Source organism: Rhinolophus hipposideros (genome assembly GCF_964194185.1).
Source record: "Rhinolophus hipposideros genome assembly, chromosome: 23".
Lineage (NCBI taxonomy): Eukaryota > Metazoa > Chordata > Mammalia > Chiroptera > Rhinolophidae > Rhinolophus > Rhinolophus hipposideros.
The window spans coordinates 38,894,453-38,916,743 of NC_138069.1; the positions used below are offsets into that span (position 1 = coordinate 38,894,453).

Genomic DNA, 22,291 nt, shown 5'->3' on the forward strand with positions numbered 1-22,291 from the left:
ACATAAAATCGGTATTGCATTTTCTGTTTACAAGTCGGCACTAGCTGCTTTGTGGCCCTTTTCAACATATAACCCACATTCATTATAAAAATATTATAAAATGCACATAAGAAAAACATTTTGAATCCCTAACTCCCACCTCTCAGAGATAATGGCTTTTAACATTCTGTATATATCCTTCTAGGCTTACACAAACCTACATAGTCTTTTCAGCTGCTAATTAACTTTTGATAATCCATTTAAGAATTCTACTTGAGTGTAACATCAACTTTACCAGCTAATATCCCCCAAATACACAGTTCTTAGAACCAGGGAATCTGCCCATCAATCGTCATCCGGTACTTTCACGCAGGATTACCAAACACAGCTGACGAGCTGGAAGGGCGCAACTTTACCCAGGAGCTCTGCCCATGGTTTACGATTACTTTTCAATGCCCCACAATTCTGAAAATCATAACTACAGCTTCTGTCACTATCCTGGCATGCAACACTTTTAGGTCTACTTGTTTGCACAAGTTGTATGTTTCCGAAATATCTTCATAACTTTATTGGACTACAATTTTTCCATCCTTTTTGGTTTTAAAACTATTATTCTTAGTAGGGAAAGAAAAAAAAAGTTCAGTACGGAGTGAAATATGCTGATTCTTTTTATTATCACTATACCACTGATTCCAAGAACACCATCCTTTCATTCTTCACACTGTGCTCTGAACAGTTGATTTTTTGTTTTCAACTCTCCCAGATTACGTCACCATTTTGGACAATTTTACTTCATTCCAGGTTTTGCCTTGGTACCACTCTCAAAGGCTGAGGCTACCTTTTTGTGTAGCTACATGATTATGTGCCCCTTTCTTCCATCTTTCTGCCCATGTTTATTTATAATCAGAGAAATCTATGGATAATCACATGAGCTTCTACTTAGGTCTCCCCACTGCTAGGACTGACAAAGTATTTATCAAAATTTCAAATTTCAGAATCTCTCAGCCCTCTTTAATCATGCTATCTTTTAGAATCTCTATCCATGGGCTAACTTATCCTCTCTGAACTTTTCTAATGCTGGGGTACTTAGCTGACTATCTTCTACATCTACACTTGATATTAGAATACAGTCACTTTTCAAGGTGTACATTACTTCCATATCATCAACCAAATCCTCCTGTTATAAAACCCTCCCTACCCAAGCCCGCCTCCCAATGAGTCCTCTGCTCTCTGACAGATGAAACAAATAGCCAAGGAGAATGCATTAGACAGCTGCCTTTTCGCGCCCTGATGGCTGCAACACCTCTGTCGGTCTCTGTATGAATTGCCTGATCTGGTGCTCTCTGAGCTCGTTCTCAGAAGCCTGTGTGGTCCATTCAGGGTTAGTGATTTTAAAAACAACAGCAACAAAAAGATTCCCTGGACATTCTTCTGATATACTTAATCAGAATCTTTAGGTGGTGAGCCCAGGAATCTGTATTTTTAAGAGGTTCTACCAGGTAGTTCTGACACACTGGCAACTATTGCTTTATACCAATGATACCCCTTTCAGTTCTCTTTGATTTTTCCTCCTCCATAGCTCCCCACTGGGCTATCAGTGCATTTCTCCATGAGGAAATCTCTCATTAACACAGATTTCCTCCTCCTTCAAAGGCCACCACTCGAATTCAGCAACAGTTCAGTGATATCTATGAAATTTGATTTCTTTCCTTTGGATAATCCTTTAAATTCACTTCATCCTTCTAGGAGGCAGCATGTTTTCGTCTCTTGGAAAATGCATTTGCTGTAAAGTCAGGTAACCTGGGTTGAAGTAAATCAGTTTTCCGGATCTCAGTCTTCCATAAAATAGACATGATATTAAATGCTTGAAATGGATTAGCTCATACAATCTGCCCGACAGCCCTCTGAGCTAAGTACTCAGTACCTTCATTTTATAGAGAAAGAACCTGCTCACCTGGCTGGGAAGGTTAAGAAGAGGTTATGAAGAACAGCAGGTACTCGGTAAGTGTCACTCTCTGTTCTCCTTCCCTGGTCTCCAAACCTCCTTAGCTGAGATTGTTGGTTAAGGAAGCTAAGCAGAGTTCCTCTTCTTTGTGATTACCTGAGCGAAAACCTTGCACACCTTCCTTGGCAAAGTGCTAAGCCCCCTCTGGTATCTTGGTTAGAAGTCTCGTATCTCCTTAAATGTTGGAAGTACAGGAATCACACAACTTCTGTTGGAGCACCTAAGAGCTACCCCCAAAAGCCAGGCAGAGCTTGCAACTTTCTGCTTTCAAGCAGATGGGGGACAAAGAAGTCACTGAACGAGGTGGTCCATTTGCCGGGGCTAGAGAGTGCTTTGAGGTGTTAAAACTAGGTATTTTCTTAAGTACCAACGTCTGGCTCTCATTTACTCTATGGTGCTGAGACACCCCCATCCCACCATCACCCCCCTTCCCAAGGCAACAAGGGGACACAGTATGGCCTCAGAAAATAGGGCAGCATACTGCACACACAATGCTGAAGAAGTGCTGCTGTTGCTAATTATAGGCACCAGATGAAGGTCTGGAAAAATTTCAATAATTAAAACAATTAAAAAGGCACAAGTTTCAAAGCTCAATATGTAAAAAACACTGTATCAAAATCAAACTCAAATGTGCAATGTCAGTTCAATGCCCTTGACTATAGCCAGTTCTAACACAGCTGCTTAGATCATACAATTACAGAAACTTTTATTATTTTAGAAACGCATTTCAAAGAACAGCTGCAAAGAAACTTCCTTCTCCCCATCCACCCCTGCTGTCCCTTCCCCCTTCCTAGTCACAGATCCACATCGTTATAAAATTTGAAGTTAGATACCTTTAAAAAACAAAACAAAAAATCAATGCAATTGCTGACGGCAACAGGCTGCCAATACACGCCTTTCCCTTGGAATACACTGACCTAAGGATCTGAACAGAAATGAAGCAGGATGAGTTCATGTCACAGAGTCCAAGGTGTTGTTATGCCAACAAAGCGCTATGCACACCTACCTATGTGATGTCAGGATGAATCGATTTGGAAATTAGGGGGTGAATAATTAAAACTTCCTGGCAATGAATCTTCTGACCTCTGCAGAAGCAGGTGTTTCCTGCCTCCCTGGGCTTTGTTGTTGTTGTTAAAGCTACCATTCTCAGAACACCCACCAGATGCCAGGCATATTATATCCATCCTTTGATCTTCACAATATCCCAGGAAGCAGTAGTAGTAGTAGTATTCCCACAGACAAGGAAACTGAGGTTTCGAAAAGTGGGCTCACATAGCCATTAGGCGCCGCGCTGGGATTCACACTGCAGGGCCGTCTAAATCCTGTGACCACTCTCTCTCCACTCTGCTGCTGGGTCTTTGGCCCTGCACCCGGCCTGAAGCCTTAGCTATGCTCCGGTGCTTCCACATCTCCCGAGACCTTTGGTCTAGTCTGTCACATGTACGGTCCATGATGATTTACCATCCTTACTTGGGGATCAGACAAATGAATAAACCATTGCCAAGAAGCCAAATGCTTCAACATTTTTAATTGCTCAGACACCTCACCAAATGGATCACCAATGTTTATCATCCTTTTTGAAGTACAATCTGCCTCTACTTCAAGTGGTATAAATTTTCCCTTTAACAACAGTTCCTACAAACCACAAATTTAGCCTGCAGAAATTGACATTGCAGACTAAACATTTACCATGATTTTTAGAAAAGCATATCATAATTATCACTTTTTCCACTGAACCAAAAGGAGCCAGAGACCACAAACATTTTCCATTTTCCCTATACTGACAGGTACAACAGTCACAGTAAGAAGCATCAAAAAGTCAAAACTATAGACAATTGTTATAGAATTAATGGTTTCCACAATCAAAAGAAGTCCTAAGTTGACTGTCAGTTTCAGTAGAGTAAAAACTCAAACTTAAGATCATCTACACTAAATGTTAAACACCAAACTAGTATTTTGATTTAGCAAATCGAAGTAGGAATACACACGTGGACCTGTTTCTCCCCCAGTGCTCTTAAGTCTGGGTCTGTGTGAAGGACGAATGGCAGGTTTAATCCATGTCTACTAGAGACTAACATAACAACGTGGCCAGCTTGTCCCCAGCTATTAGATTCACATGTGTGATATATACTGACATATGTATATATGTTCAGATCAAATCTTGTTAAAACAAATAGCATTTCAACAAAAATATTTTCCCGTCCCAGCCAATGGTCCATTCATTTCATGTAATATTCAATACCACAAAATTCCACTTTAACAGAGATATGGACAATGCCTTAAAACCCGCTGTAATGCAAACTGAATTGTATGCAATTATGCTAACCATATGTATATACATAACACATACTCATCTGTTCTCTCTCTTCTCCAAGACTGCACTCCCTGAGAAAAAGGGTTGCCTCTGAGCTCTCCTCTACAATTGAGGAGAACAGCAGTGCCACCTTGTGGATAGTCTGTAAACATAAGGTGAGTTCCTTGGCACTCTAAAATGTTTGAGAGGCAAATTATAGGGGAAAATAAAAACGAAACAATAGAAGGCAATAAAAAAAACCCCAAAAAACAATAAACGGATTTGCTTAAGAAAAATGAGGCTTAGCTTTGTTTAGTCAAAAGCACTTGTGAGGAACAACTGCAGTTGCTGACTTTGAAAACTACCCTGACTTTCTTGGTGTGACATGCAGCCTGAGTCAGTAGAAAGGCCTGGAAGACGGGCGTTCCGAGTTCTGGTGCCGCACACAGAGAATCGCTGTGCCACGTGTACTCCCCTGACTTAAGTCCATCTACAATTCTCAACCCACCCCCGTCCCTTCCCGCCCTCTCATGCAATTAAAAACCTATCTTTCTCTCTTCCCTCTCTCGTATTTAAAAGTAAATATTACTGAATTGGGTTGTATACCATGTATTCTATACTTATGGCCAATTCAAGGACTTGTTCAGAATAATCTTCGCTATAAATGACTTCACCCTTTGCACTAACTTTGCACTAACTTTGGAACCAACCTGCACAACCACCACGGTAACTGACAGGTTATGACCTTGGGCATTTCACCCACTTTCTCTGATCCTTGGTTTCCTGGTCTGCACAGTGAGAAAGGACTAACTGATAGCTAAGATCCCTCCCAGCTATTAAATACTGTGATTCTAGAAAGACAGGGCTCCTATTTTGCTTTTCTAGCAATACTAATGGATGAAATGAGGCAAACAGTGCTACATTTCAGCATAGAAACAGTAAAGTCCTAATTTTCTAAGCTAACCCTCAAATATCCTTAAATACTCCCATTGTGGAAAGCAAACTTACAAGTTTTAGGAGAGGGATTGGAAATCAGGAGCTGGCCTGTCACTCTGCAGCCCCAGGTTTCAGGCCTGAGACCTGAGGCCAGGTTCCGTTAGCTGTGCAAATACTCAGATCCTGGAGCCCTGATGTACTGCAAAGCACAGCCAGGCTAGGGAAGGAGCTACTCTCTGGGAAGCCACGCAGAAGCTCTGACAGGGGTCGGGCTGGTGGCAACGGCACTGATGTATCCCCTGGCTGATTCTAGGCCCACCGTGGCCTGGCCAGTGTAACCTCCAGATTACAATGACCATTGTGGAAAACGTTCTGGCCAGCATTCTCTTCAGGAGTGAAACCACTTTATCTTATGTAGCCAGATATAAATTAAAAATTTTTAAAAGAAGACAGAGAGAAAAGAGATGGAGGGAGAAACTGGTAAGAGAGAAAAGAATTAATGAGTGATCAAAAATCGAAGGGGATGAAAAGGCAGAGCACAGAGGATGTGCCAGGCGGTGAAACTATTCTGTATGACACTCGAAGGGTAGACACATAACCTTATACGAGTCCATTTGTCAAACCCACACAATTAAAATACCAAGAGGAAACCCTAATGTAAAGCATGGATGTTGGGTGAGAACGACGTGTCAATGTAGGTCCATGTATTAGAACAAATGTACCCCTCAGGCATGGGATATTGACAACGGGGAAGGCTGGGGGCAGGCTGGGGGGAGGGGATGTTGAAGAATATGGGAACTCGGTACTTGCCTTTCAATGTTGCTCTGAACCTAAAACTATTCTATAAAATAGTCTATGGAAAATAAAATTCAAAGTAAACTTAACCGGAATGTGTGTGCACACGCAAGAAAGAGAGAGCGAGAAGGGTGGTAAGGGAAAGGATGCAGAGTAAGTGTTGAGAAATGTAATAAAGACATGCTATCAGTTTCCCCGATATGTTTTTGCCGTTCCCCAAGTGTCACTTCAGATACATACAAATGAACACCCTAAACTGTGGGGCACTTGCCAAACAGAAACATTATAGAAACAATTGTCCCATGTTAAACTGCTTATAAAGGCACACTGCAGACTATATAGAGGCTACATCAAAATAAACAGCATGGCATGAACTCATTGAACACATTAAATGAACCATAATGTTAACCACTGATCCACGCCACGCATCACAGAAGCTGCCTCCATTTCCTAGACAGACGCTACATGAGAACTTGTCTGCAAGTGCCACATGTTAAAATACGGCATGGGTCCCAAATAAGTGCTGTGTCCCTGTGCTCCCTCTCTCCTTTCCTAGACCCCCCCCTCTCCCCTCCCCGGCAGCGCTGCCTAGGCCCTGGGGCGGGGCCTTCTTCCCCAGCTCAGCCTCTGGAAAGACAGGAGTTACCTGGTAACGCGGTAATGAAGTCCCGCTGCAACATGGGCTTCAGGTACGAGTTAATATGTCCATGCTGGTAATGACACATTCGGGAAATAAGGTGCTCCACAAACTCCACTTGATCGGATTCAGACCACTGGTCAAAGTATTTAATACACAAGTCTTTTTCTTTTTGATAGTTTCCTTCTGATGGCCTCTTTCTGGAGACGATCACAGATGACGTTCCATTACTTATCTAAGTTAGAAAAACAAACAAACAGTGAGTTCGACAAGGAAAGGAAATTTAAGTGGTATTTCACTAGAAACATTTTTAATCTCAAAATGCCAGTTTCACCCTGAAGCCTTTACCATTCATTTCTTTATTAAGTCATTCAGGAACTAATTTTAAATGTACTCAGTGCCTGTACCCTCGAATTAGTCTCTAAAGTGAGGGGCGAAGTAGAGCTGGTTCTAAAACTAAATGGTGTCTTAAGCATCATCCTCCAATGTTTTCAAAGGACGCTCGCAGCAGATAACGAATGTTGGAGAAGACCATCTTAGAAAAACTGCTCAACTTGGCAAAGTGGCAACTAACTGACAATGAAGTGCTTTACTTCCTCAAAGTGGAAAGTTAATGCTACATTCGCGTATGCCAGTGGGTCTCACTTGCGTGTCTATCAGAATAACAGGAGGAGCTCTTGACACAGATTGCTGGGCCCACCCCAGACCTTCCCACTCTATTGGCCTGGCATAGAGCCCGAGAATGTGTGTTTCTAACCAGTTTCCAGGTGCTGTGGCTGCTGCTGGTCCAGAGAACACATGTTAGGGACCCCACTCTGAAAACCACTCGCTATCAACTGGAGAGAGAAGAAGGCAACTTAATCTAAAAAGCTTCATTTTACCCAGCAGTTCCGATCTCCACACTGTTTCCAGGGGCACTAACCTGCTGGCAGAACACTTTGGACGTTCACTCCCTCCTCTGGGTCATCTACTCAGAAAGTGACCCAAGGTAGGCCACGCATGCCTGAAAAGTTCTACGTCTTATGCATTTGGGTCATGGATATCCCACAGGCTCCTGCACTAACTGTGCTTTTCTCATCAAACCCGCATGGTCCTTGTACAAAACCAGTACTTTTGTGAAAAATGGAAACTATACACACTGCCACTGGACAAGAGCACCAAGAAAAAAAAAATCTGAATCCCTAGACTGAAGCCACAATTACTATGCTATGAGGCTCAGGAACTTAACTATTTAAAAACGAAAGTAACCTCAGTGCTTCTGAGGTCTGTGAAACATTGGCCAAGCTGTCTGCCCATCGCTTCTGACAGCCCCTTCACCAGAAGGAATAACATATAAGAGTTTTGAAAACTGAAGAGTTGCATTACAAACATCCATAATTCCACTAGAAGTTTCTCTCAGAAGTCTTACATAGAAAGAACCAAGAGCTTTAATTATCAGTGTCCCGTAATTGAAAGAAGATAGCCTTTGTAAATATCCAAAGGGGTGTTTGGCCTTCCTTGATAAAATCTTATAAACCTTTCCCGTGTGCGTCAAGTTCCTACGTCCACATTTAGAGGTATAAAATCAGAAGGCACTGATCTCCCCTGTCATTTATCTTAACCCCTTCCTCGTCTAGGCACGTGCTTTCCTTACAATCTGGACGAGGGAGCTCACTGCCAGCGAGGACCGCCAGAGGGCAGCATTGAACAGAAATGTTCGACGTTGCCGTTAGGGAGACATTCAGACCCCAAAAGTCAACATTCGAAAACAGTGAGATGGAGTGAAAATTCTTTGCTGTGGTGAATATCAACTAGTACAAGGGGCATCTGTGCTACTTTGAAGCAGAAGGATGTTCATTATGTTTGTAACACAGAAAAACAAGAAATTGCCCAATGTAGGCAACTGGTTAAAGCAAATTGTAGTACATCTTCCTAAAGCACTATAATGCGATTAAAATTACGTCTATAAAGTCAGATTTTAATAACAGGAGAATATTTTATGAAATAATATTAAGGAACAAAAGGCAAGATGCAGAATTTTACACAGCATAACCACAATAATTTGTGTGAGGGGACCACGCCAGGACAAAGTAAAAGAACGTACATGAAAATGTTCAAAATGCCTAACCTAGAGACAGAAAGCTATGTATGTTTTCCTTCCCCCCTGGTTTTTACCATATTGTTTTCGTAATAACTTGCCAAAATAATCGCTTTCCTAACAGTCTCAACACGATGATGGTAACAACTTGCATTTGTATATCGCCCTCCCATTTACAACACATTAGGTTGGTGCAAAAGTAACTGCGGTTTTTGCAACTATTTTTAGCCTTTTAAACTGCAATTACTTTTGCACCGACCTTTCATACCCATGTCTTATTTGATAAGCAAAAGGGCTATTATTTCATTTACAGAAAAGTTCCTAACCACCTCGGCTCCCCAGAGCACTGGTCTACCATTAACTACTTACTTGACTGAAAGGCAGATGAAAGAAAACCTGAAAACCAAAATGTTAACAAACCACTTGAACTGAAAAATCATCACCAGTAAATGAGAATCCTATTACAAAACACAAAGTGTGCGCACAGTTCCCCCAAACGCAGCGCAAGTGCCCGATTCTACAGCCCATTTTCCATTTCTACATCTCACCACCTGCTTGGCCCACAAAGGTCTTCCTGGCATCATTTTGCTTTGTTTCATTTCATTTTAAATTTGTTGGGGATACTTTATTCTTGCTAATTAAGCTACCCTTTCATGTCAAATCAAATGGACCTAGAGAATATTTTTTTAACATTATTCTCTCAGATTTAGATTTGTTCTGCTTTTGCGTCTTCATGAAGGGGAAAATGATTTATTTGTACCATACTGGTTGATGAAAACACCGAATCATGAAACTCTACATGCTTCTCACCCCCCTAAAACACTGGGGCCTTGGGAGGAAAACTGGCAAACTAAGATAGAGCCAGGAAAGAAGGAAACTGAGTTTAAAAGGAAAGGGCAGAGCAGAAGGAAATGTGGAAGACGGGTGAGCGCAGGGAGAAACAGCCATCGGTGCATAGAGTGGTGTGTGGCGTGGTGCCTGCCTCGCTGCTGCCCAAGGACGCCACCACTGTTCATCTTTGGCTCAGACAGTGACCAGAGACAGGCCATTTCAGGCTACAGTCACTTCAGAATCTTTACTGTGAAAACTCCAAAATCTTTACTACTCATAACGACACTTCCCTAAGGAACAGAAGATAAAGGAGTGTGAATTCTGAAACTAGCCGACTTGCACACACACAAAAACAAAACTGCGTGGCTTGTTTTCATTGAGGTCAGGAGCTGAGGGAGCATCTTATCTACAGTAAGTCAGCTGCTATCTCATCTGGGCGCGGTCATTCCTACCTGCCAAAGAGTATTTTTCTTTGGGGACTCATCTTCATTTTGATCCTCCATAACTGAAGTGTTCTAAGGGGGGAAAAACAGGTTATTTGAATTAAGCCGAGTTTTGCAAATCCTAAATAACTACAGCAAAATATAATTTTGAAGACCCAAACTAGAGTGTACCAATGCAAACCCAAGAGCTGCTTGGCTTGTGGCTAACAGGTGCCCTTTGGGTCAAGGGGGCTGTGTTCAGCTTTCATAAATCAATAGTCAGTGGCTGGACAAAGTAAGCATAAGGTCTTACTTATATGAAGGTTGGGCAGACTTAGAAAACAGACCAAATTATAGGAATGGGGCTGAAGCTCCACCTCCGTCATCACTGTTATTATTTTCCTTGTGGCAAGAAGCCCCAGAGACCCGCTAAGTTCCTGATTGCACGAAACATTTACTAGAACGTCTGCTATTCAGTAATCCACTCCAGCCATCAACAATTAGAACTGATAAAGCCCTGGAAGGCCCCCCCACCACCAAGCCTTTCTGTCTTCCCTGGATGGCCTGGTTTATCTGCAACAGCTTTGCAATCCCCCCTAGCGAGCACGGTGGGTGCCCCAACCTTTCCCTGAAGAGGAGGACCCTGTCAGCCAGTAACAATCTGGCTTGCCTTAGGACTGCATTAGCTTTGGATTTTGTGTTTACTGCACAAAGAGGGACTCTGTAATTATTCTTTCTGGTGACCTAGTCGCTCAATAGATGCCCATTAACTGGAGATTATACATGATTGGATTTTCCCTTTTGAAGCTCCTACCTAATAGCTAAATGGAAACTTAATGAGAAGGGCAAGTGGGGGAGTTGCGCTGAGAAAGAAGTAACAACTCAGTCCCTCTAAGATTCCTTCCCAAATCTAAAATTAGAAGAGTGGGCACAAAATTTAAACTATAGCATTTGTCCCATACTATTATTCAAAAGGATCCCAGAAATCTGTTTAAATTATCAGTATTTACAAGGTCCTGTTTACTGCCTGTAGGGGATAAGCTTATCTCTCAGATTTTCCCTATTTTTCCTTTATGTTCTTCAAGGCACAAAGTGTTAGAAGCCATACAATATTTCCAAACAATGTGTTTGATGGCAGGAGAATTGGCACTGAGCACTAAGCTCTGATCAGGGGGTGGGGGGGTGCGATGTAGTGGAGACACCAAAGGCTTTGAAACCAGAGAGAAGGCAAAAACCTGGTTTGGTCTCTCACTCAATGTGTGTGACCCTCAGCAAGTTGTGTCACCCAACAGACTTGTGGGGACTGACACTGCCCAGCACAGGGCTTGGTATGTAACAGGGATTCAGAAAGTCCTTTCACGCCCTGCTTTGAAGACGCTCCTTTCCCCCATGTGGTACCTTCTCCCGCTTTCTAACCTCAGACTTGGGCAGAATGGTTCCAGATGGTTGCCAATATGGAAAAGCGACTGGCTTCCTCTATAAAATCTTATAAGCCCCATAGCACCAAGGTCTGCAGTGGGACAGCTGGGCCCCATATCTGAAACCCAACCATAAGCCAGCAAGGGAGGCAGTGTGACCAAGTGTCCAAAACAGGGAGGTCTGCAATGGTGGCAGCAATAAGCGATGCTGAATGAGAAGGGAATAGAGAATAGGGAAACAAGGAGGATTTCTGTCTTCATGTAATTTTCCTTTTACCGCCACCTTGAAGGACTTAGAGATTAATAAAGCTGGCAGGTTTCGTTAAGGTAATGAATAAAGTGGGAACAGTGACTCGGTACATCTCCTGAGTCCGACTGGTAGTTACAAGACCGTCCTTGCAATATTACAATGTTCTGGACCCATTGTGATATTGCAAGGATGGTCTTAGAAGAGAGGGGCGAGAAGAAACAATGGCTGGACACATGAAGAGTTGAGCGTGTCACGGAAGACAGACAAGAAGTTCCGGACCCCATGTCTCCAGGCACCCCAGGAAATGTACAAGGGTGTACCTATGTATAGTGTTTTGAGCTAAAAACTGAATGCACGAGAGCTATTCTGACCTAAGCTACTTTCCTGACTCAGGGAGGAAACAAGAAATGTCAAAAGTCCCTGGAGACTACACAAGAAACAACTGTCTCTGCAGTAAGAAAATTTAACTCTTCCTTTCACTCATTCCAAAACAGAAATGGTGTTTATATAGTTGAAAAAAAACAACCCCTCTGATAAAAACAGCAACTATTTCCTTAAGGCTTCGTGAAAGTTGATCAAGATACACAGTTTAATAAAATTGTATTTAATGAAGTCCTGTGGGGCTGGAAGAGCTCCTCATCGTTATTTTTTCAGCTTATAAAGCCCTCAGAAGACACCAAAGGGAAAATGCTGCTCTCCAGTTGCACCGCTCAGAGAATCACTTCCAACGTGTATTCCAGGTGACATGAGACGCTCAGAGAATAAGGGTCCCACGGTGTAATTAAGCATGACAAATGCTGTGTACTATGTGCACTTCCCCCCCACACACACACACATACACACACACACCACAATACATTTCATTAAGACAGTAAAGGCTCTGCAATGTCTCGTAGTTTAAAAATCATGTTAAGTTAGTTAAACCTAGCTTTCTCCAGTTTGTTGGATACGGACATCCCCCTTTTATAATAGTATCTCTTAATAATACTTCAGCATATATTGGTCAACACTGAACTGTGGCAATAGCATGGCATAATTCCTTCCTCCTCCCACTTCACTGGGCAAATACTTCTGGAAGACAAAGGAAACACCCCCTTTTGGTAAATAAAATATATACCTTTCCTATTCCCCTATCTTTCCCAGACTGCTATGTGGGGTTGTGGGAATAAAAAGGGACAGCAAGAATTAAACATTCTTGGAGCCACAATTTTAAAAATCACTCTGGCATTTCTTCCTCAGAGGTATAACAGACAAAAAATCACAAGCTCAAGAGTGAGGTAAGAAAAAGCAGTGAGCCCTCCAAGGGAAAAGGAAGGTGGTTTCCTACATCCCAACTCTGAAACCATGAGGTAAGCCAGCCTGCGAGTTGAATCTTTTCAGTCTTCCACACTTCTGGGAAAGTAAAGCTCCCTGAAATACCAACCTGGCTTATTCACTTCCTACTCTTCTCGTCATCATCTCTTTCCTCCTACGTCTACCAAGCATCACATGTAAATGAAAATGGAGACCTTATTCTGATGCTGCTGCCAATGAAAGATACGATCTAGGAAGCAGCAACCAGACTCGCGGGCAGATCAACCTACTACTCGCTGACATGGGGGCCTGATGATTCTTTGTTGGGGGGGGGGGCTGCCATGTGCCGCGTAGGAGGGCTAGCAGCGTCCCGGGCCCCTACCTACTAGTAGTACTCCCCCCTCCCCCACCCTAATGACGACAACCCAAACTGTCTCCAGACTACCAAATGTTGCAGGGGGCAAAACTGTCCCCTTCCCTTAAGAGCCACTGCTCTAAGGGTGTCAGCTCCTAAACTTGCCTCCTTGGGAAGATGCATTAAATCAAACACCTCCTGACACCTGGCCTTTTTTTCTCTTCAGCCTTCTTTATTGGGCCCCGGTGACTGTAGGCGATTTCTTCAAATACAGTCTGATCTCACCGTGGCCAAGTGATTCATGGAGTACACAGAAACCTAAATTCTGGAGTACATCCTGCTTGCCATTAAGTTCTATTTGGGGAAACGTCACTCAGGAGTTCTTGACTCAAGACCCATGGGTTTGGGGGTGCGGATGAGGGCTTTTAGTATCATGAAGTCACGAAGAAAGAAGTCACTGTGTATACCTCCAGAAGGAAAACCCAGAGCTTTTGCTAGATTCTCGAAGGTGCCCCAAGTGCAGGAAGATAGCAAAGCATGCACTGACCAAACAGCGGACCAGAGTGGATGGAGCCTAGGCATACGTGTTTTGTTTTCTTCAAGTTCCCAAGGTGAGTTTTATATAGATCTGTTTTTCAGTCACTGCTGTGGCAAAAGGAGGTGGTCCATGCAGTCGCACCGTCCTATGCAGGGAAACTGCACTGCCACCCTTACGACACGCCATCCAGTACGCGGTACTTCAGAACTAGCAAACGCCGTGGGAACTAATGCCTTGTTCCTTCTCTTATAAAGCCCCCAGAAGACACCAAAGGGAAAATGCTGCGCTCCAGCTACACTGAACAGAGGATCATTTCCAAAATGTATTCCAGGGGACACGAGATGCTCAGAGGAAAAAGGGTCACAGTGTCTAATTAAGTATGACAAATGCTGTGACAAACGCTGTGTCCTGCATGAGTGCTCTCCTCACCCCCGTTTACAATACATTTCATTAAGACAGTAAAGGTTCTGCAACGTCTCATACTTTAAAAATCACGTTAAGTTTCCTGAACCTAGCTTTCCCAAGTTTGTTGGATATGGATATCCTTCTTTAATAATAATATCTCTTAAAACCTCAGCACATATTGGCAAACACTGGACTAGGGCTGTAGCATGGCATAATTCCTTCCTCCTCCCACTTCATCGGACAAACAAATACTTGTGGGAGACAAAGGAAATGCCCACTTAGGGTAAACATGATATATACCTTCCCGATTCTCCATCGTCCTTCCCAGACTGCCATGCGGGATTAGTCTGCCTGTAGGTACAACAGGCTCTAGGGAATGCACCTCTGCTAGCAGGTGCCACCAACTGAAACTGACTGTATCTCTTAGACAATTCCACGCTTTGTGAGTGAAACAAGACGGATCGACTTCCGAACTTTAAAAATGCTACAAATTCTGAGTTTCATGATGAGAAATGTATACAAATGTAAGATTTTTATATAAAAAGCATCTTCACTCCTGAGAGGGAGAAAAAAAAAACCTACAAAGGATCTAGGAAACAAGGGAGCTATGCTGCCATTTTCTCTTGTGTTTTTAGATTTTTTTGATGTAAGACATTATGTATGATAGACCCATAATGAAAAAGGCTATTCGTTAACTTTACTGAGTCTCTGCCTTTTAATCTTCAAAAAAAAACACATATAAAAGTAGATATTCCAAATTTACAGAAGAAACTGAGATGAGAGAAGTAAGTAAAACTGTTTAAAAGTCACACAATTAGTAAATGAGACATGACACTCTGCTCTGGGCTGGTCTGACTCAGAACTCAATGTACTTTCCATACAAAAAAATACATCTCAGGTGTTTTCCAACTGCTGATTGTGGGCTACGAAATCAATTTAATAGGCTGCAACCAGCATTTTTTAATAAAATGAAAATGAATGTGGGAACTCCCCTGCCCACAATAATAAGCATAAGACAAATCACACAAAAAAGCTAAAAGGAATGCACAAAAACATAACAGGAAAATTCAAATGAAAAGGAAAGCAAGTCATTATTTAAGCAAGGAGAGCAATATTCAAGTCAAACTACTGAATAGCCTAAAAAGTTTTTGAAAAATTGCTATAAGACATAATGTGTGCTTTTACGTACTGAATAAGACACCATAAAGCACATCAAGGAAACAATACTAAAAAAATTTAAAACACCTTTCCATATTTGACAGATCAAGTAGACCAAACAAACAAACCATCTGATTTCCCATGGACCATTTTAAAAAACCGATAGAAGAGCATCCTAGGACACTGAAGAAATCGCCAATACAGATGAAAACCAGGAAGAGATTATTATATGTTTATGATCAGGCCAAGCAGAAAAGTCTAAATCTAATTTGTCAATTACAACTTGCCATAAATTCCAAAGGTTAAGTACACAGAATAATGACTGGCAGAGGCAAACCAAACACCTCTGTTTTGTTATTGTTAATTCCACCAAGCCTCCTAATCTAGCCTAAAATTCTTTTCCCTTAAACCTAAATCTTACCAACACATTGCTGGGAAAATGAGATCACTGGCATTCGTTTGGAGAAAGAAGAGACAAGCTTATCCAAAAAAGCAATCCTTAGCTCTCATACTAATCTTCCAACTCAGAAGGAAGAAAGCCACGAATGTATACACACACACACACACGCACGACTTTTTTTTTTTTTTTTTTTACACATGACTTTTTAATACAATGACTCTGGCCACCACTAACCACAACTTAATCAGAAACCTTCTCCCTCCGCACGAATACTAAAACATAGGAACAAACCAGTTGTTTTCTTTCTACACTATAATAAAAATAAAAAGTAACAGATTTAAAATCTATTGGAAGTTTGACTGAACTTGCTGCTACATGGTTTTTATAATGTAGTAGTAAGTTGTCGTCTAAATTTATCTACCTGTAGTCCACTCAAACTTCCAGTCCTGCCCACCCCCAAAATGTAATGACATAAGCAATTTTCACCTTACCAGAAAAAAAAAAGAAAAAGGAGAGAATTCAGTTAATGAAACTCCCACAGATAAAAGAAGGAAAGAAATAAAAAGGGGGCGACAAAAACAAGAAGAAAATCAAAACAATGGCTCTAACCAACCTTTCTTAGCTGAGGTTCTGCAAAACAATAAGCCCTAATGAGAGTGATTTCAGTAACTATTTTCTTACAGACCGTATATAAATACTATCATTCTAGTTATGTTTGACAGAAGTGAACCATGTACATACCATGTATGCCTCAGTGCATTATGGCATACTGCTCTTATGGAGTCTAATTGAAAAGAGTTACTCCAAACTGAATTAAACATGCTCAAACAAGCATTCTATGTTATTTTTTAAATGCCTTGAATCAAATATTCAAAACTTAAGAACTGAAATGTGCCAAAAGCAGAAAGAAGTGAAACAAGACTTAGGAAAGAAATAAAAACAAGATTTTAACAAATGAAAGTTACAATGCTCAAGAATGAGAAATTCAAATGAAAACTGTAATGAGGCATTAATAAAATGCAGGAAAATAACCGAACAGAATGAAATGAGATCAAGAAAGAAGCAAAATGGAACAGAGATAAAGTAGTTGACGTGGGAGACAGAGAAGATCCTACCTACGTATAATTGGTGTTTCTAAAGATGCGTGCATGGGAGCACAACCACAAAGAAACGAAACAGAAATAACATTTAAAACTGTAATCTAAGTGGTTACCAAGGGCTGAGTGAGAGGAATTAAGCAGTGACAGTTAACAGGGTTTCATTTTAGGGTGATGAAAATTTTCTAATTTGATTATAGTGATGGTTGTACAACTCTGTGAATACACTGAAAATCAATGAATGGTATATTTCAAATGGGTAAATTGCATATGTAAATTATATCTCAATGAAGCTGTAATGCTTTTTTTACACTGTAATTCAAGAAAACATTCCAGAAATAAAAGAAAACCTGAACTGCACGGTAGAAGGGTCTCCAGCTACGAGCAAAAACTGGCCCACAGCATTGAACTCAAAGAGGTATCCTGGGAAAATTATTTGACTTTATTTAAAAAAACATTTCTCACATTCTCTAGTCCCAAGTAATTTTTTAATTAAAAAAACTTAGGACAGAACGACTATTAGTAAGACTGGCATCAGATGACTTAAAAACAATGTACCAGGCAAGGCATCAGTGGAGCAGCATTTTCCAAAAACTGTAGCAAAGAAAGTATAAAGCAACACTTTTACATCCAAAGACAATAGAAAATAATTTTAAATAAGTGACAGGTCAGGGCATTTTGTATCCATGAGCCCTTCTTGAGTAACCAAGAGATGACTTGGAAAACTCTAGCACAAAGATTAATGGTAAATGTTAAACATTAATGGTAAATGTTAAACATAATTAATTACAGGCCTAATTACAGGCCTAATAAAGCAAAGCTGAAGACGAGGGTAAAAGACTATGTCACACATTCTGACAAAGTAGAAATAATGCAACTTAAAAATTGGAAGGAGAAGGGAACAGGAAGAGGAAAGAAATAAACTGATTATTGTATAAGCAACATGTGGGAGTTAAAGAATGCCATTAAAGATTGATAAACTTGCTAATAAAACATTACATAAACCAAGATTTCGAGGCATTTTAAAATTATAAGTAAAAGGTAATCAAAAGAAGAAAAATACAAGCCTTCCTAATTTTAAAAAGACATTTCAAAAATAAAAGCAAACACATCATGAAAAGAAACTAAAAAGATATGCAAAGAGATAACAGATTAAAAATATACTAACACACACTACTCTTATTAAGATAGATCAAGAGGACAAAAACATAAAAGTTCAGAATAATAAATATAATCAAGAAGGCAGATCTTAGAGATCTCAAATTTTACACCATTAACAGAGACAAATTAAACCTGTTTTTCAAGTACGTGTGAAAATTTTATAAAAACTGGTCATATATTAAGTCACAAAGAAATAGTAAGTTCCATAAAGGAGAAAAATGAAATAATAATAGTCTCTGATTAAAAGATAATAAAACTAGAAATAATTCCTATAAAATAGAATGAAAAGTTGTCTTTCAAACTCAATGCTATGGAAAAATGTATGAAGCTTGGTCTGTATCTTTTGAAAATCTGGCAGAATTCCCCTGTGAAAGTGTTGGTTTGATGTATTTTTGTGGATTAGTTTTTCGATAAGTTTCTTTAGTCTTTTCTTCATTAACTTGTTCTTCAGTAAGACAACAACATTATAAAGATGACAGTTCACCCTAATTTATAACTTTAACACATGCCCAATAATCACACAAAAAGCTCCTTATGGAAACAGACAAGTTAATACTCAAGTTCATATGGAAAAACAAACTTGTAAGAATATTCAGGAAAAAACATGGAATAAGAAAGGCTACAGGGAGATGGGGGGCATTTAAACCCTACAAGGCATTAGAATAACACTGTAGACAATCTAATTAAAAATGAGATACTTTTATGGCATATGAACACAATTATTTCAGTGTAGGTGTCAGCAAGCTTTTGGTGTAAAGAGTCAGAGGGTAAATATAAATATAGCAAGCTTTGGAAGTCACAGTTTCTGTCTCAACTACTCAACCTTTGTGTTGTAGCACAAAAGCAGTCACAGACAATAGGTAAACGAATGAGTGTGGCTGTCCTACAATACAACGTTATTTACAAAAACAGGGCTGGATTTGGCCAGCGGTCCACAGTTTGCCAGACCTGGGTCTAATGGAATAGAACATTCAGAAACAGACCCAACTACATATGGAAATTTAGTACATGATAAAAGTGGCATCTCAAATCACTGGGGAACTTTTTAATATGAAATGCTGGGACAAATGGTCAGCCATTTGGAAAAAGACATTATAAAACTAGATCCATGCTGAACAGAGTATATGTGACTAGACTCCAAACAGACCAGAAATTTGAAGAATGAAACCTTAAGTACTGGAAAAAGACGTGTGAATTTCTTTAAAACCTGGGTGAAGGGAAAGTTTATTTAACTATGAGTCAAAATTCAAATGTAATAAGAGAGAAAATTTTGGCTAGATAAAAATTTCAAACTTTTACATAGCAATATTTTTAAAAATACCATAAAGTCAGAAGGTAAGTGAAAAACTGGGAAAAAAAATATTTGCAACATATGTCTCAGATAAAAGGACTTACTTATATGCCTAAAATTTTCGTTTTAAATTCAGGGGGGTAAAAATTATCAAAATCCCAATAGGAAAATGAGAAAAAGACATAAACAGACTTTTTAATAGATATAAAAATGACGTTTAAATAAAAGATTTTCAGACTTATAATTAAAGAGATGCAAATTAAAGCTACACATTTCTCACCTAACACGGGCAAATATTCACAAGTATGACAGCACATCCTGTCAATGAAACAATGATGAAAGAGGCACTCTCAGAGGAGAATGTGGCAATATCTAACTAAACTACGTAAGCAGTTTTAGGTTTTGATCTGCCGTTACCTCTGATCCTGCATTTACCTTTTGATCCAGCAACCCCACTGCTAGGAATTTTCCCTGAAGATACACTATAATTGAATAATAATATGAAAATACATATACACAAGGTTGTTCACTAGAGCCCTGTTTGTAATTAAAAAAAAAAAAAAAGTAACTGGAAACCTACATGCTCCTACATGAGATCCTGGCTTAATAAACTAAGGCATATCAACACAATGGAGTACTATGTAGCCTGCATCAGGACTAAGCAAGGCCTCCATGGCCTGCTAAAGAGTAATTTTCAGGATACATTTTTAGGTGAAAAAAAGGGAAATGCAAAAGAGTATATAAAAAGGGAACTATAAACATGACAAGGGTTACCTTACAGAAGGCTAGAATGGCAATACCACCGTGAACGGTGAAAATCACCACGGTGATTTTTAAGGCATAGAAAAGGAGGTAGGAGAGAAAGACAAAATCATACAGACATTACCAAGCGAGGTTGGCTGAGAGCCTTCAAGAGGCAATGACATCCCAATGGCACACTCTGCACACCTACCACCCAGATCGAAGTGCCATCCTTCACCACAAGAATCAATGCCCCTTGGACATGTGACTGATTCCAAGGCTGCATATGCAGAAATACAAGATGAGCCTGGAACACTTTTGTTTTAGCAGAAAGTAAGGAAGTGCTTAAAGAACGAGGACAGATCAAAAAGTACAGGAGCCAGTTTGAAAGGGCACCCCCCACTCGCTGGACATACTTTGACCATCAAACCAAATGATAATAACAGATTATATCCCACTGAATAAAATAGGGAACCACAAGTTTATACTGAAATAAATGAATAAAATGAAATTCTAATGAAAAGAGATCATTTATACTGTTTCGACGTACCTCTCTCCATGAAAACTTAATTACAATGAGAAAAAACATAACTTTACAGTAAAGAAAGCTCCTAGACACCACCTAATTCAAAGAGTCAAAGTGCTCACCACTGGTGATAAGACGAGAACACAGCATTACTTTAGTGATATTCCTATCGAAGATATATAACCTAAACCTAATCATAAGGAAACAACAGACAGACCCAAATTGACAGACACCCCACAAAATAACCACCCTGTAGTCTTTAAAAGTGTCTAGGTCACGAAAGTCTAGCAAAGACAAAGAAACTGTTATGGACTGAAAGAAACTAAAGAAATATGACAAGTAAAGGCAATGCATCATTCCAAACTGGACACCTTTGCTATAAGGGACATTACTGGGACCTTGATGAAAGTGAACAGAAATTGAGGACTGGATGGCAATAAGGTATCAACGTTAATTTACTGATTTGAGTCTCATATTATGATTATGTAAAACACACTCTTTTGTAGGAAATGCGCACTAAAACATTTAGAGCATGGAGAACTATTCAACCAGCTTTAAATTCAAATAGTTTGGGAAACTATTGTATTGTACTTACAACTAAGCTCCAGACTGTCTCAAAACAAATAAAAAGCAATCGTTCAATAGCTGCTTCACATTAACACCCAACACTTCAAACTGTGGGATTACCCCAAGGGAAAAAATGTGCTGAAATCTTTTGTGCCTTTTTTCACCACCAGGGTCAGAGACCTTAGTAAACACCTCAAACCAGTACCGACTGAGGACTCTACAGGTTCATGTGTCTTCCCCAAACCATTCACTACTAGTTGACAATTAGGGGTTCATCCACCACCCCTTTACTGTGAACTCTGCCAGATCCCCCAGGCAATGTTTCTTTTGGCAGTCTTTCCTTTGTAATTAATTAGGTGACAGTTTCTTCCGGCTACCATTACTCTAACCCTTAATTTTTCACTTCCTGTTGTCTTAAAGATGAACAATTTAACATTTGCCTTTTACTCCAAATTAAATAACTAGGGAGCACCCTTTACCGGAAGAGATTTTACAAGGACTCCAATAAGTGACTCCTGGTTTTCTAAAGGGAGGATGTGGCAGAAAGAAGGTTCCTTACAGCACCGTCAAGTCTTTACAAGCAATCTAGCTGCGAAGGTTGGCAGCTGGTTCTTGGTATTATCAGGCCACAGCAGAGTACATGGCACAGTTGGGAGTCAGTAAATACATACACAGTATATGAGTGAGCCGATGATGCCTTCGGTATTTTCTGAATAAGCTCATTCTAACGGAATGATCTCAATTCTGCACTCTAGTCACAGCACCCAGGCAATCCAACAGGAAGGCACTGGCTGGCACAGTTATTATCTGTTCAAAATGTCTCTGGAGTTCTTTTTCTTGGCCAAGCATATCCAGTAGCGTGAGATCTTTTAGTAGGCCATGCCTTAGCTGACTCAACATATACTCCAACTGCTCAGACAGGAGAGCTGCATTTGTAAAGAGGCTGGTGAATTTATAATACACTACGGAATCACATAGAAACAGCCTGTTAAACTTTTTCAAAATAATAACTAGTTCAATCCTACTGAGGGTAATGAGATGCAAACTCTCTTGAAAACAAACAATTCGACACGATACATATAGTTTATCTCCTAGAAATATCTCCTAAGTAATTCA

At 40.3% G+C, this 22,291-nt stretch overlaps 1 protein-coding gene across 8 annotated transcripts in view; it reads right to left on the reverse strand.

The window, feature by feature from the left end:
• Positions 1–22,291, reverse strand: part of FBXW11 (F-box and WD repeat domain containing 11) — a 101,154-nt gene that overhangs the window by 30,367 nt on the left and 48,496 nt on the right. For 4 of the 8 annotated variants that reach the window (XM_081035509.1, XM_081035506.1, XM_081035510.1 and 1 more), the window contains 2 exons: positions 10,006–10,068; positions 6,655–6,880 (listed from right to left, as the gene is read on the reverse strand). In XM_081035509.1, the coding sequence (XP_080891635.1) occupies positions 6,655–6,880; positions 10,006–10,068 (289 nt within the window). The remainder of the gene's footprint in view (positions 1–6,654; positions 6,881–10,005; positions 10,069–22,291) is intronic. The other 4 variants (XM_081035507.1, XM_081035513.1, XM_081035512.1 and 1 more) reach the window with 1 other exon arrangement.